General features: G+C 51.2%; 1 protein-coding gene across 6 annotated transcripts in view; it reads right to left on the minus strand.

Annotated features, from left to right (window-relative positions):
• Positions 1-13,248, minus strand: part of NF2 (neurofibromin 2) — a 46,891-nt gene that overhangs the window by 7,553 nt on the left and 26,090 nt on the right. For 2 of the 6 annotated variants that reach the window (XM_041488967.1, XM_041488972.1), the window contains exons 11-15: positions 11,712-11,834; positions 11,122-11,339; positions 10,392-10,497; positions 5,584-5,714; positions 3,214-3,373 (exon numbers count right to left, since the gene is read on the minus strand). In XM_041488967.1, the coding sequence (XP_041344901.1) occupies positions 3,214-3,373; positions 5,584-5,714; positions 10,392-10,497; positions 11,122-11,339; positions 11,712-11,834 (738 nt within the window). Of the gene's footprint in view, positions 1-1,486; positions 1,547-3,213; positions 3,374-5,583; positions 5,715-10,391; positions 10,498-11,121; positions 11,340-11,711; positions 11,835-13,248 lie in introns of all 6 variants that reach the window. The other 4 variants (XM_041488970.1, XM_041488969.1, XM_041488971.1 and 1 more) reach the window with 4 other exon arrangements.

A 13,248-nucleotide genomic window follows, 5' to 3' on the forward strand; every position in this document is an offset into this window, starting at 1 on the left:
AACCACGTAATTAAACATGAAAAACTTAGCAGGCGCCTTCAAAGGCAGGCACCAAACCCCAGAGGTCACACTGCAGCGCTCGCTCTGCAGATGCTTTAATTATGGGGGCTCCTTCTGGGCACTGCAGCTCTCCCAGCTGCTGGAAGAGTCTTCCCACAAACTGCCAGGACTTCATTTCACCTCCTTGTGCTGTGGCCACAAGTGGATTTTACCCCAAATTTACCTGCCATGGAGCTCTTCAAGCCAGGTGGGATGGGATAACGCATTTAATCCACAGTCAGTCTGTCTGGACATATCCAGCACCTCCCTCAAGGAGGCCCAGACCTGCAGGGTCACCCCTTTTAGCCTCTTCCCCATGGAACTGTTTAACAGTGAGAGCAGCCTGTTTTGGGGAACACCTGGAGCTCCCCAGAGCTGGCACAAACCTCAAACTCCAGGGATTTACAGCCCCTGGAATGGCTGGTGCAGTGAAGAACAGCACAGCCTTGTGCTGAGTTCTCCTGGGTAAAACAACCTCCTGCCTCTGCTCCCGAGCTCCAGAGGTACCAGGGAACTGCTCTATCTTTTCCAAAAGCCTTTTCCATCAGCTCTGCCACCTGTGAGTGTGGTATCCCAGTACTTTCCTGAGTGCCACTGACTCCAAGCTCCCGAAACCCTATGGCTGTGCAAGAACTTTGCCCCAGGGCAGAGCAGGAAAGCTCCCCCAAACTCATCCTCCCGAAGGAGGGAGTGGATGCTCCCTCAGCCTGAGGCACATACAGCCTGCAGACTGAGGGCAAGTCCTTGGAGGAAAGCAGGTTCCAGGAATAAGAGATGTGGCAATAACGGAGCAGGACCCTAGGCAGGATGAGCTGAGAGACAGGCAGAGGCAGTGCAGGGAGAAGGACAGCTCCTGTCCCCAGGTGTGCTGGTGACCTTCCCCTGGCATAAGAGCCACCTGCCGACACCAGTTGTCCTCAATCCTCTGCTTTACTTCCTGGGATGCTTCTCAAACAGGCAGAGCATCCTTGTGCTGCTTGGCTCCGAGACGGAGCTGTGCATTTTTAGCCTGTTTTGACAGTGTTGGCAGCAGAGATGATGGGGTTTGGCTGTTTGTTTGGGGTGGTTTTTTCTACATCCTGAATTTCTTTCTGCAACAAACAAGGGGGGAAGGTGCTGATTTACTTCATTAAAGGAATCTTCAAAGGCTGCCCTGCACCTCCAATAGATTCCCAACCACAGGTGCAAAAACAGGCACGCTGAATTATTTAAGTGCCTCTACCTGAACTCCCCCTCTGAGGTTGCCAACACAACTTCTGCCAAGAAAGAAGCTTCTCAGCACGGAGGATCAGGTGTAGGAACAAATGCAGAGGGGCTGGGAGTGCTCCTGAGGGAGGGAGAGCCGGGCTGGACGGGTGACCACGGGCAGCCGGTCCCGCTGGAGCGCAGGCAAGCTCATGCACGGGTTAGTGCCACAGCCAGATCCCAGCACCCCCACGCAGAGTACCTTGGAATAACCTACTTGGAATTCTCAAATGCAGATAGGTCTTCTGCCCTGGGCTTGAGGCTAAACCAGCAAAATAAAATGAACAACAAATAATAATAATAATCCCCGTGTGTGATACAAGGGCAGGTGATCTGTGGGATCTTAGGGCTTGCCTGGAGCAACCAGCAGCTTCCAGGTGAGGCAGAGGGTTGGTGCCATTGAAGTACTGCTGGACAGATATCCCATTCCCATGCCCTGTGTTTCCTTGCCTTCACCACGGTGAAGACAAAAGCCCTGCTGACCTCCCCGAGCAGAGCAGGCTGTAATTTCCCTCTGATGTCTCCACTAATAGTCTATTATTTGGGAACCTTTGCTCTGTGCTGAGATGCAGCAGCTGGGCAGCCCTCGCTCCCTCCGGAAGGGAGGGGACAGGACAAGACTCCATCTTCAAAGGCAGGCAAAGTGACGGCACTGTGACAAGCCCTGACAGACACAGTAATGATGGCCCAGCCACCCTCTTTAAGGGAGACAAATGGGACCATCATCTCTCTATGAACTCCTCTCTGTCAGAAGTGAAAATTTAGCAGTTTCTGTTTAAACCAAGGACGTGGAACACAGAGACAAATCCTTCCAAAACCTACTGGGAGCAGAAACGCCTCCAGATTCTACAATGACAAAAGGGGTTGTGAAGATTTTTATTTTCTCTGCTCTAGTGTGACAGGAACCTGAATAGCTCCAGGCCAGCACGGGGAAACTGGCGAGTGAGCCCCGCTAGATTCATTTTCCTGCCCCAATTCAGTGATCACAAACTCCCAGCCATGAAAGTCAGCAAGAACTGATATTTCCAAATCCTTTCAGACATAACTTCTGGCTGGGAGTAGTAAAGAGAGTAGAATTTGTTTTTAAGCCTGCAGTTGTTACCACAGCCTGCATCCCGTGCCGTATGGATTTCTGAATCCTTCCTGAGGACAGCTGCTAGCAGAAAGCCAGCCAGGAAAAAGCCTTTGCAGGGAAAAAAGCCTTTGCAGGTGAGTGGGGCTGACCACCACCAGCCAAATCCATCGTGGATGTGCCCCAGCCCCTCGTTACAGAGCCCAGCACTGAGGCAAAGGAAGAAGATGGGATGTAGAAAAATAAAGAAGGGTTTTTTTGTGAGCTTTCAGGTGACCCCCAGGTCCCAGACCCAGGAAGCCTCAATTTTTGGCTGAAGTTCCTCATGTCATCTCCATTGTGGGAGGCAGGTGGCTCCAGGGAGCAGAGGTCTCACACCCCCTGCCAGCAAAGGCTTTGCTGTTAGTGACTGAAGCTGCACTACAGGTTTCTCTAGAGAGATTAAAAGAGAGGAAGAGCTTTTGGCTTTTTCCACTGAGAGCTCCTAAGCCAGGAGTATTTCTGCCCTCATTATTCACCAGACAAGCTCAGTGCTCGTAGGGAATGGCTGCAATAGGCAGGGAGGGCTTTTCCTGTTCACTGGGGATGCAGAACCCTTCCAACAACATCCTTGCACAGCTTTTAAGGTTCAGAAAGACCTTCAGCCCTGGAGACCCTCACATCCCTTCCCACAGCACTGGAGAGACCAGGCTGGGTCAGGACACCAGGACCACCAGAAGCTGGAATACTCTGATCAAAGCTAAGCAGCTGGGGAAGAAAGCCTAGATCCAACAATTTTATTATCAAAAGCAGGGTGATTTCAGGGTTCTCTTTAAAGGGTTTCATCAGGGGAGATACAAACTGGGGCCTTCTGATACCTTTTTAATAGTGTTGTGCTTGCTGTTGCCCCGGCTGGAGTTCTCATTGTGCAAAATATCCAGAGCTGTCTCTCTCTCCTTGAGCTTCAGTGCCTCGATTTCTGTCTTCAGCTCGTTGAGCTGCTCCTGCAGGTGCTTGCTCCTCTCCATGTACTCCACCCTAACACACACACAGAACAGGCCTGGTTAGCATTGACCAGCTACACCTGCTGACGTGACACCTGATAACAGAATTATAACAGAAACAGCTTTTCTTCATTATTTTTAGCGTGTGGAACTGATAATATCAGTTTATAGCACACAGTGAGCAACTCAGAGCAATTATTTGTTCCTTATTAAAGGGGACCCAGACAGCCAACCCAGCAATAAAAGTGTAAGTTATATTATTATTATTATACAAAATTAAACCCAAGCTGGGTGGTATTTTTAAGTCTCCCAGTTTGCAAGTGAAGCTGACAGAGGTTTACACCACACAGTGGTTTAAGCAGCTACTCAGGAGTGCTCTACACACCTGCACCCCTTCCCAAACCTGCTCCACAAGACAAATCCACAAATCTTTCCATGAGGAAGAACCCTGATGTAGTGACTTCTTGTATTTTAGAGAGATTTAGCTCATAAACTGTGTGGGAGCAAGTACTGTCCCCAAAATATTAGGTATCCTGTAGACACAGAGCACCCCTGGCAGAGAGAAAGTCTCCCAAAAAAAAAAAGCAAGAAAGGGAAAATCCAACTCCCAAAGCCAGCCACTCCCAGGACTCATCCTGAACTGCCTTCCACAATGAAAAATCAACTGGAAAAATCACCTCCTGAGTTTTGTGCCTGTTATTAACCCCCTGAGCTAGGTCAGAGGGCCAGCAGGGTAACAGGAACCCCTTCCAGTGCCAAAATTTGTAAAGAGGTTTATCCCAGCACCCGAGGAAAGAGAACAGCCCCAGAGAAGACAGGAAAAGCATCCTATTGCTTTCAGCATTTGGCAGAGGCAGCTCTCCCTGCTCAGGAGAGCAGGATGACCTAGATAGCAACCTGGGTACAGAACCAGGAATTATCCTGTTATTTTCAGCTTCTATCTTTTTCCTTCTGGCTTTGGGAAAAGTTTTTAGAAGTTCTTAATCTCCTGTCTCTAGGTCTGTGATTTCATACACAGGAGAGAGCACTGAGCAGAGGCAAACCAAAGCAGCCTCTGGGATCCAGGGGTGTCATTCCAGCCTCAGGAAGTTTTGGCCAGAGCGGGATGACAGAGCCATTGTGGCTTTGATCTATGACCCAATCGATGAACAAAGCACATCATTACTACAGAGATTACAATCTGATCTGCTTTGATTTCTGCTCAATTGGTAATTTCGAAGACTACACTTACACCCTCAGGAAAACACAAGATCAAAGCTCATAATCACATCCAAACTTGCTGGCGAACACTTTTTATCCAGGAACGTGACACAAATTCCAAGGAAAAGGGGTTAAAGCCCTAGTGCAGGACCTTAACACACCCCAGCTATCACCACATTCCCTGGACACCCACAAAGCCTCAAGCTCAGGTCTCCAGCACTCAGCCTGCTGTTAACTCTTTCCACCACCGTGGCCAGTTCCAGCCTGAGCAGGAGCCAGGATTCCCACAAGGAGAAGAATTTCCTGGAGCAGGGCCTTGAGCTCACCTGTGAGCAGGTGGCAGGGACAGGTCTGTGAGACCAGGTCCCCACCAGGGAAAGGCTCAGCCAGGACAAGCCCAGAATTGTTCAGGTTGGAAAAGCCCCCTGACAGCACCAAGTCCAACCATTTTCCAGCACTGCCAAGGCCACCACTGCCCCATGTCCCCAAGTGCCACATCCACATGCCCTTTATATCCTTCCAGGGATGGGGACTCCAGTGCTGCCCTGGGCAGCTGTGCCAGGGCTGGACAGCTCTTTCCATGAAGAAATGTTCCCTAATATGAACCTTAAGCCTCCCCTGGCCAGCCTGAGGCTGTTCCCTCTCCTCCTGTCCCTGTTCCCTGGAGCACAGCCCGACTCCCCCGGCTGTCCCCTCCTGGCAGGAGCTGTGCAGAGCCACAAGGTCCCCCCTGAGGCTCCTTTTCTCCAGGCTGAGCCCCTTTCCAGCTCCCTCAGCCTCTCCTGGGGCTCCAGCCCCTTCCCAGCTCCGTTCCCTGCCCTGGACACGCTCCAGCCCCTCCAGGTCTCTCCTGTCAGGAGGGTCCCAGAGCTGCCCCAGCACTGGAGGTGCCCCAGCAGTGCCAGCTCAGGGGACGGGCACTGCCCTGCTCCTGCTGCCACCCCAGGGCTGGCACAGCCCAGGTGCCCTTGACCTTCCTGGCTTCACCTGGCTCACATCCAGCACAAATCCCAGCCCAGCCTGGATTGGATGTGTGCCACGTACTTCTCCTTCTCGATTTCCATGGACAGCCTCTTCATGTCTGTATCCTTGAAGTCGAAGGAGAGGCTCTCACTGATGAGGTTGTAGCTTGGCAGGTCAGTGGGCAGTGCTGTGGTACTCGAGTTCATGGACTGCTGAAGAGAGAGCACAAGTTAATCACTCTGGGCCACACAAGGGTCACTACAGCCAAGGTTCTACAATGCCGACCTAAAATCAGAGCAACACTTGAGCTCAGAGTCCCGAGCAGAAGACCAGCCTGGACATCCCCTTGCTCCACTCCCAATTTGCTCCTCAGTTCAAAGCCATTGCTCCTCCAGGATTCTTTGCAGTCCAAAAAGAGGAGACAAAACACCACCTGCCTTCAAAATCTATTGACACAACTTGGTAAAATCAAGGCTTTATCACCGCTGTGTCATTTTAAACTGCCTCTTGGGAGTCATCTGTCTGCTATTTAACATTCAGTCAGGTTTATAAAGTTCAAGCTGTGAGCAGGGACAATGTAAGACCCTGTGTGACAGCAGAGTCCTGCACTCCACAGCTCCCCAAAGCCTGAGCAAAGACCAATGTGACCCCAAGGATGCATTCCAGCAAGGTCCATGGAGGTGCACCAACACATTTTTATCTCCTCAGTAATTTACAGCTCCAAAGGTTTAGAAACCACTTCTAGATTCAGCTGAAAATGGAGATAACACAGCAAATCACTCCTGGAACACCTGAGCAAGGATTTGGGACCTTCTTCTTCCTGCAAAATGCTTTGCTATCCCCCAGTGACACACACTGCCAGGCCCTCAGATTTTATCTTCTCCTAAAAAATGACCCTTCTTCTTCTCAGTCAAAAATTCTGTCACACCTCTAACAAATGGGCTCATTAGGAGGAGAGGAAAAGCCTGCTGGAGTCATGGCTCTGCTCCTGCAGCACGCTGGATGAGGTGGCAAACAGGGCACACGTCAAGGGTGGCACAGCAGCATCAGACAAGGCTGAGTCACAACTGCTGCCAGCCTGCTCAGCCCTGCTCTGGGGTATGAGAAATCCACCCCGGCATCCCAAGGATCCCCCACCTCCCTCCTGCATGCTCCTTCTTGCTTTAAGAGATTCCTGTAAGGAAAACAACGTGCCCAAACCTGGAATGGCACTGCTGGGTACCTGCTCTAACAAACGAGAGTTTGAGCTTCCATTGGCTCTTTCTTCCCCTCATTTCTCCTATTTGGGATACTCCAAGCACTGTTTTCAGTTAGCTCCTCTTCAGTAAGACCTGCAAGCACTGGGGTGACAGATTTACTCTGCACAATAACCTGCCTCTTCCCTCACCACCAGCCTGGAATTCACAAACAGCCACGGCTCCTTCCCAGCTCGGACAAATCTGAGAGGGACAACATTTCATCGACCGGTGAAGCTGGAACACAAACACCTCATACAAGCATAAACAAGGAGGTGCCTCAAAGTGCACTTGGCCTGGCTGGAGCCTTCCAGGTGAGTTAAGACCCACATGACAGGGAAACTCAACTCCTTCCTCCCCCTTTGCTGCCAGCACGGAGCAAAGCCACATTAATTCTGGAGCAGGCGCTGGAAGGGACAGCTCAGTACCTAAATTCCAGTCTCGAAGGAAAGGGGACAGGTCTGCCAAAGCACTTAACTGATTTAAATACTTGCATCCCATTGACATTCAAGTCCCTTCCCTGTAAGGCACACAGGCGCTCCCAAAGCCCTTCCCACGTGAGGTTCTCCCGTCCCTGCAGCGCAGGGGAGCCAGGAGCATCCAAGCCAGCCCGTTGGCCTTCAAACAACCTTTAGCTTATTTTTTTTCAGTACAAGCTTTGTTGGTTTTTGTTTTTAAAAACTCCCAACAGCAGCAGTAACAGTTGAGCACGAATTTCAGTTGCTGCAGCCATTAAGGCCTGAGCCAATTCATCAGGTTGCTACAGCCACTATTTCCTTCTCTTCCCTTGGCACTGCTCTGCCATGGGGCAAGGAAAAAATTGGTGGAGAAATCAGACAGCAGCAGGAGTGAGGAAGAGTATGGAAAAAGCAAAGAGTGAGCAGGTTCAGGGCTCTCAAAGGCACGGGATTGATATCTGGAGCAAAGTATTTAAAAGAATCATAGAATGGTTCGGGTGTCAGAGCAGAGGGGCTCCAGCCCTTGGAGCATCTCTGTGGCCTCCTCTGGACTCTCTCCAGCAGCTCCAGGTCCTTCCTGTGCTGAGATCCTGGATCTGGAGGCAGCTCTACAGGTGGGGTCTCATGTGAGCAGGGCAGAGGGACAGAATTCCTGTTGCAGATTTCCTGACATTTGCAACAATCCTGGGCAGCTCTTCCAGCAGGTGCTGTTATTTCTAATCCAGGGCCATGGGGTGATAAAAGGGACAGGGAGCTTTTTCCATATGTGTTCTCTGACCTGGAACAAACTGCAAAGCCCTGCTCCTGCATTACAGCAATTTCCTGCCGTGAAGAGGCAAGCACCATGCCGGCAGCGATCATCCCTTGGATCCCTCTGGAATACAGAGCGACACGGAGGGGAGGATCCGGAGGGAGCACAGAGCAGGTCAGGAGGGTTCCCCTGCAGAGAAAGCTCCTCCTGGTGCTGCCACTGCCTTTATTTTGGGCAAGCCCAAACCAGCCACTTACAGCTCCCACAGGATCAGAGAGGAGGTGATTGCCTTTAGCTGGCACCTGAAGGGCACTGAGGGAGGCAAAGATTTGTGGCCAAGTCCGTAAGGAATGAGTCGTTCTCCAAGCCCTGACGGCCTGAGAGTCAGATCCACATCTCACTTCTCATGCATCACCTACCAGTGACATCATAAAAGCAGCCTGGGCTTCAAGGACTAAAAAGACACCAAAACAAGCTTTAAAGAACCAGGATTGGAGACTAGAAAGTAGAAAAATATATATATTTAGCTGTTTCTTTAGCCTTTTCTGCGGCAGAGTTAGGTCAGGGATTGGACTCCATCTCTGAAGGGTTTTTTCCAACCTAAATGATTCTACATCCATCCACTCCCTCCCTCCTCTCCTGCTCTTGTAAAGTCCTGCAGAGCTCCCAGTGTCAGGGGATGACACCACAAGTCTGGGAGCATGGAAAAGAACATGCCCAATGTTATCCCCATTCAGGAAGAGAAAAGTTGGAATCCTGCACTGTTCATCAGAGCTGAGGAACTCAAGTCTCCCAAAAACAGCTTTCAAAACAGGGTCCTCCCATGTGCTGGCAATCCAGGTAAGTGTAACAGGATGGAAGAACCCAGCAAGGTGTTTTCACCTGGATATTGACATGCTGGGCACACCAGCCTCCTCCTCACCTTGAAAACAACAGCCAGGGAGTCTGTGCAGCGCAGGCCTCATCCCAGGGCAGGGAGAGGGGCAGCAGGAGCAGCAGCTGCATGAGGAGACTCTGCCACCAAAATGGGGAGGAAAAAAGCATTTCCCTTCCCAGCAGGCACTGGCAGATGTCTCTGGAAGGCCAGGGCTCTTTAGGGAAGGCAGAGGACACGGCCCCATGTGTTTGGAAGTGGCAGCTCTGCCTCCAGGCAGATGCAGCTGGAGGGGTGGGGCTGAACTCCACGCAATCCCACAACATTCCCCTAATGAGGCTCTAATTCCACGGAACAGAGAGCAGAGCCACCCAGCTGCTCCCCTGTGCAGGGATTTCAGCACAAGGGCTTTGAGCTGGGGCTCTGCTGGTTTCACTACGGATGGACATGGCAACATGAGGGAACATGGTGTGCAAGAGCTGCCCAAATTCCACACCGGCTGGTGTAAGCCACACAGCACAGTTCCAATGAGGACAGACAAATGTCTCCCTGTACACAAGTCAAAGCCAAAATTAAGGAGCTGGTGCATCCCAGAATTCTAGTGACTTGTAGAAGAAGGAGCACTCCAAAGCTGGGCTTTATCCAGCACCCACTTGACTGAGTGTCCCAGAGCTGAGAGCACCTGATTATTTTCCATCACTGTTATTTTTAACAGCTTCCAAATATTCTTGCAGTGAACTCCAGGGAATTGGGATAAAAAGTTGTTTCATCTCAATCCCTCTCCAATCTGCTCCTATAAAGTTTCCAGACAAAGGGGGAAGGAGCCTGCAGGTACAAATTCAAACCTCGGTGCTGACCTGTCCATAACTCCCACATCAAGCCTATTCCTGATTCTCTTCCCCTTCCCCCAAGCCAGGAAGGAACAGGTGTGAGCTGCAAGGCTGGAGGCACCTGATGGGGTTTGCAGGCACAATTAGGGAAGCAGAGGAAAAGAGCTGCCAGACAAGTCAGAGCACTGGTCATCTAGTCTGGCTTTTTGGTGCCCAGCAGGAACCAGGACAGATGCTTCAGAGGAAGGTGTGAAATCCTCTTAATGGACAATTATGGAATAATCTCCCTTCAACTAAGTTTTTTTCCAGCACATGAAGGTCCAGTTTATGCCCAAAGAATGAATTCACAGGTTCTGAACAGTGTTTATCCCACCTAACAAGAAAAAGGACATATTTAACCCTATTTTAAAGGTTATGGCTAAGCTGGTGCACTCCACACGTGCTGGCAAAGTGGCTCTGACACGGCTGCTAAATTGGTTTAAAATTTGCTGCTTTAATTTCACCAGCAGCTCCTTTGCTCTCGTAGCAAGAGGTGGGTGGAAAAAAAAAAAAAAAAAAAAAAAAGAGCATAGTGAAGTTCTGCTGGATGAGATGCAGGGATGAAAAGGGCAAGCACTGCTCAGGATTTCTGAGCAGCAAAGAGACAGCTCAGCCCCCTCCATGACTGGGATGGAGCAGGAGGCTCCTCCAGGCTACACAGGAGGCTAGGGAGCTGGGAATTACAACACAGATCCCTCTTACTGTGTAGGAAGACTTGCTGGTGATCTCCAAGAGCTTCTGCTTCGCTCTGCGCTCCGACTCGCGAGCCTCCTGCAGGTCCTGCTTGAGCTGATCAGCCTCCTTTGCCCTGCAAAAACCAACAGCAAACAGCAGATATCAGACTGGAGCCAGGAGGAATGAGAGGATGGAGAAGCAGGATCACAGTGTGGAATAGGCAAGAAGAGACAGAGAAAGGTAAAGTTCATCCGAGCAGAAGAGCTGACACCCAACAGGCTCTCACACAGAGAGGAGTAATCAGCTGGAAGGAAACAAGGCTGATCTTTTACTTGCTCACTGCCACATTCACCATGGGACCTGGGCTCGGGTATCAGGAGGATGGAAACACCAGTTTTAACAAGGAGCAAAGTGTCTGTTCAAGGCTAACCTGGAAGAGGACTCATGGCTGGAAAGGAGAACTGAACAACTGAGAGATAAGTAAAGAAGCAAGGAGAGAATAGGGAATGTAGATCTACCATCCAGAGGAGGAACAACTCCCAAGTGTTATTAACATTGTTGAATACTTTGGGGAATGTAGGGGAGGGTTGTAGAAAGCCCCCAAAAGCAGAGCTGGCTTTTGGAGAGGGAAACCATCTGGGCCAAAGGGCCATTTGCTGTTGGACACACATGGGAAACTGAGGGAGGATAACTCAGAGGATAACTTGAAAGGAGTGGGAAGCAAGGCAGAAGCAGCTGCGAGGTTGTACCCTCTGACCTCCTCTCCGACTCCTCGGCCATTTTCAGTGCCAACATCTCTGCCTCCAGCACCTTCTGCTCCATCAGCCTCTTCTCCTCCTCGGTCCGGATGGCCGTGGCCTTGATGCGCTGCATCTCCTGCTCGGCCTCGGCCGCCTTCTGGGCCAGGAGCTTGGCCTCCTCCTCCGTGATCTGCGCCTTCTCCGCCAGCAGATCCGCCGTCTCCTCCGACCTCATCTGACAATTCCAGAACACAAAGCCATTAAGCACAGTCAATGTCTCCCCAAATGTGCCCACAGCCCCTGGAGCAGGGCCCCGAGCTGCTGGCTCCGACATGCTCCATAGAATCCCTCCCTCCCGTGAAAGCCTGCAGCCGTCTGCCGCCAAGGCTGGGATGTGCCCAGGCTCTCTCCCAAATCATCCTCTTTGTGCTCCTCCCAAGCAGCCCAGAAGGATGAAATAGCTCCATCCAGTCTGCTGCTCACTGGCCACTGGCAGCAGTTTGGGAGCAGACTTAGGGCAGTCATAGAGTGCTTCCAAAAACGCTTCCACAGTAGAAAGAGTGAGGAGCAGCTGCAGTGCTCAGGAAACGGCCTCCCAGGGACCCACCAGAGCCTCGTTGGCCATGGTTGCCTCCTCCTTCAGCTGCATCAGCCTCCTCTCCAGCTCATCCCTGGTCCTCTCAGCCTCTTCTCTCATTTGCTTCTCTCGTGCCAAGCACTGTCGTTCCATCTGGGAAAAAGGGATTGGGGAAAGTGAGGAGAAAAACTCATATGAGGAAGGTTTTCCATGGATGAGAAAGAGTCACAGGTGAGGTCAGAGCACTGCTGCCTCCTCTCTGCTTAGTGACAATGGGAAAGTCCCTGGACTGGGGTGACCTGATCAAAGAACAGAATCATGGGATCACTTACGTTGGAAAAGACCTCCACGATCACCAAGTCCAACTGTTCCTCCAGCCAAGGCCACCCCTAATCCATGTCCCCACGTGCCACATCCACACGTTCTTTTAACCCTTTCAGGGATGGTGATTCTACCACTGCCCTGGGCAGCCTGCTTGATGCTCCCTTGAAAAGTGCCAGTCCTGAGACAATTCCCATCCTCTGCTCAGGCTGTCACTCACAGCATGGCCACAGGAGCTGCCTGCAGGTGACAATGTCCCCAGACAGTGCTCTCCGAGCCTGAGTCACAGGCCAGACCAGGACAAGTGGGTCTCAAGATCTCCAGCTTAACTCTCTGGAGTGTCTTACAGCAGGGCTGGGCTTAAGGACAGTCTGAGGACATCTCCCAAACACTGAAGCACATGGCAGGAGGCTGAAGGACAAGGACAGCTGCTCCTTTTTATCAGATATCCAACGCAGCATCCTGGAACCTTCACTTCCATTCGTTCAGAGGGAGGTCACACAGAGTGCAACCATCTCTGGCAATTCCTGGATAAAACAAACCCTCTCCGTTTGCAGGGTACAGCAATGCTTCTCCAGGAGAAGATCCAAGCCACCAGGACCTGCCAGCTCTTCCCAGAAGATGCTGGGAGGGTTGTTGTACTCAGGGACTGCCTCTTCACTAGCCAAGAGCCCAAGGGAGCCATTGGGCTAATTAACACACTGAGTTTAATCCCTCTAGTCCCACAGGGATGGGGCATTATAAATATCCACGCTGCAGCCAGGACAGGAGACCTGCTGGGTTTAATAAGGGAAGGAAGTGAGACAAGCCACATTTCTCTACTTCTTGGACACCAGCTGTGCTCTGAAAGCGGGACGCCCACTGTTCCAACCGTTCTGCTTCCTTCCATTAAAGGTTCCCCTCATTAATTATCATTATGATCTGCATCTCGCTCAGGACTCCCATTAACAAGAATTCCTGATCTAAAAAGACTATTCGAAACCAGTTAACAACTGTGGATGCAGGGAGGGAGCAGAGAACAGGACAGACAGCACAGTGGCTCACTCAGGGCAGGGCAGCCAGCCCACACAGGAGCCTGACCTTTCCCATGGAGCACAAGTGCTCTGGATTTGGGAGCTCACGTGAAGCTGTAAGCTGCTGCTCCCTCCCAGAGCCCTCACCTCTTCCAGTAGCCAAACAAGCACAGGATCTTGGGTGTGGTGTTATCCAAACACATCAAAAACTCACACATTGTAAAACTTAAAGA

The sequence above is a fragment of the Pyrgilauda ruficollis genome, unplaced genomic scaffold (assembly GCF_017590135.1).
Source record: "Pyrgilauda ruficollis isolate IOZ18807 unplaced genomic scaffold, ASM1759013v1 scaffold9, whole genome shotgun sequence".
Taxonomy (NCBI): Eukaryota; Metazoa; Chordata; class Aves; order Passeriformes; family Passeridae; genus Pyrgilauda; species Pyrgilauda ruficollis.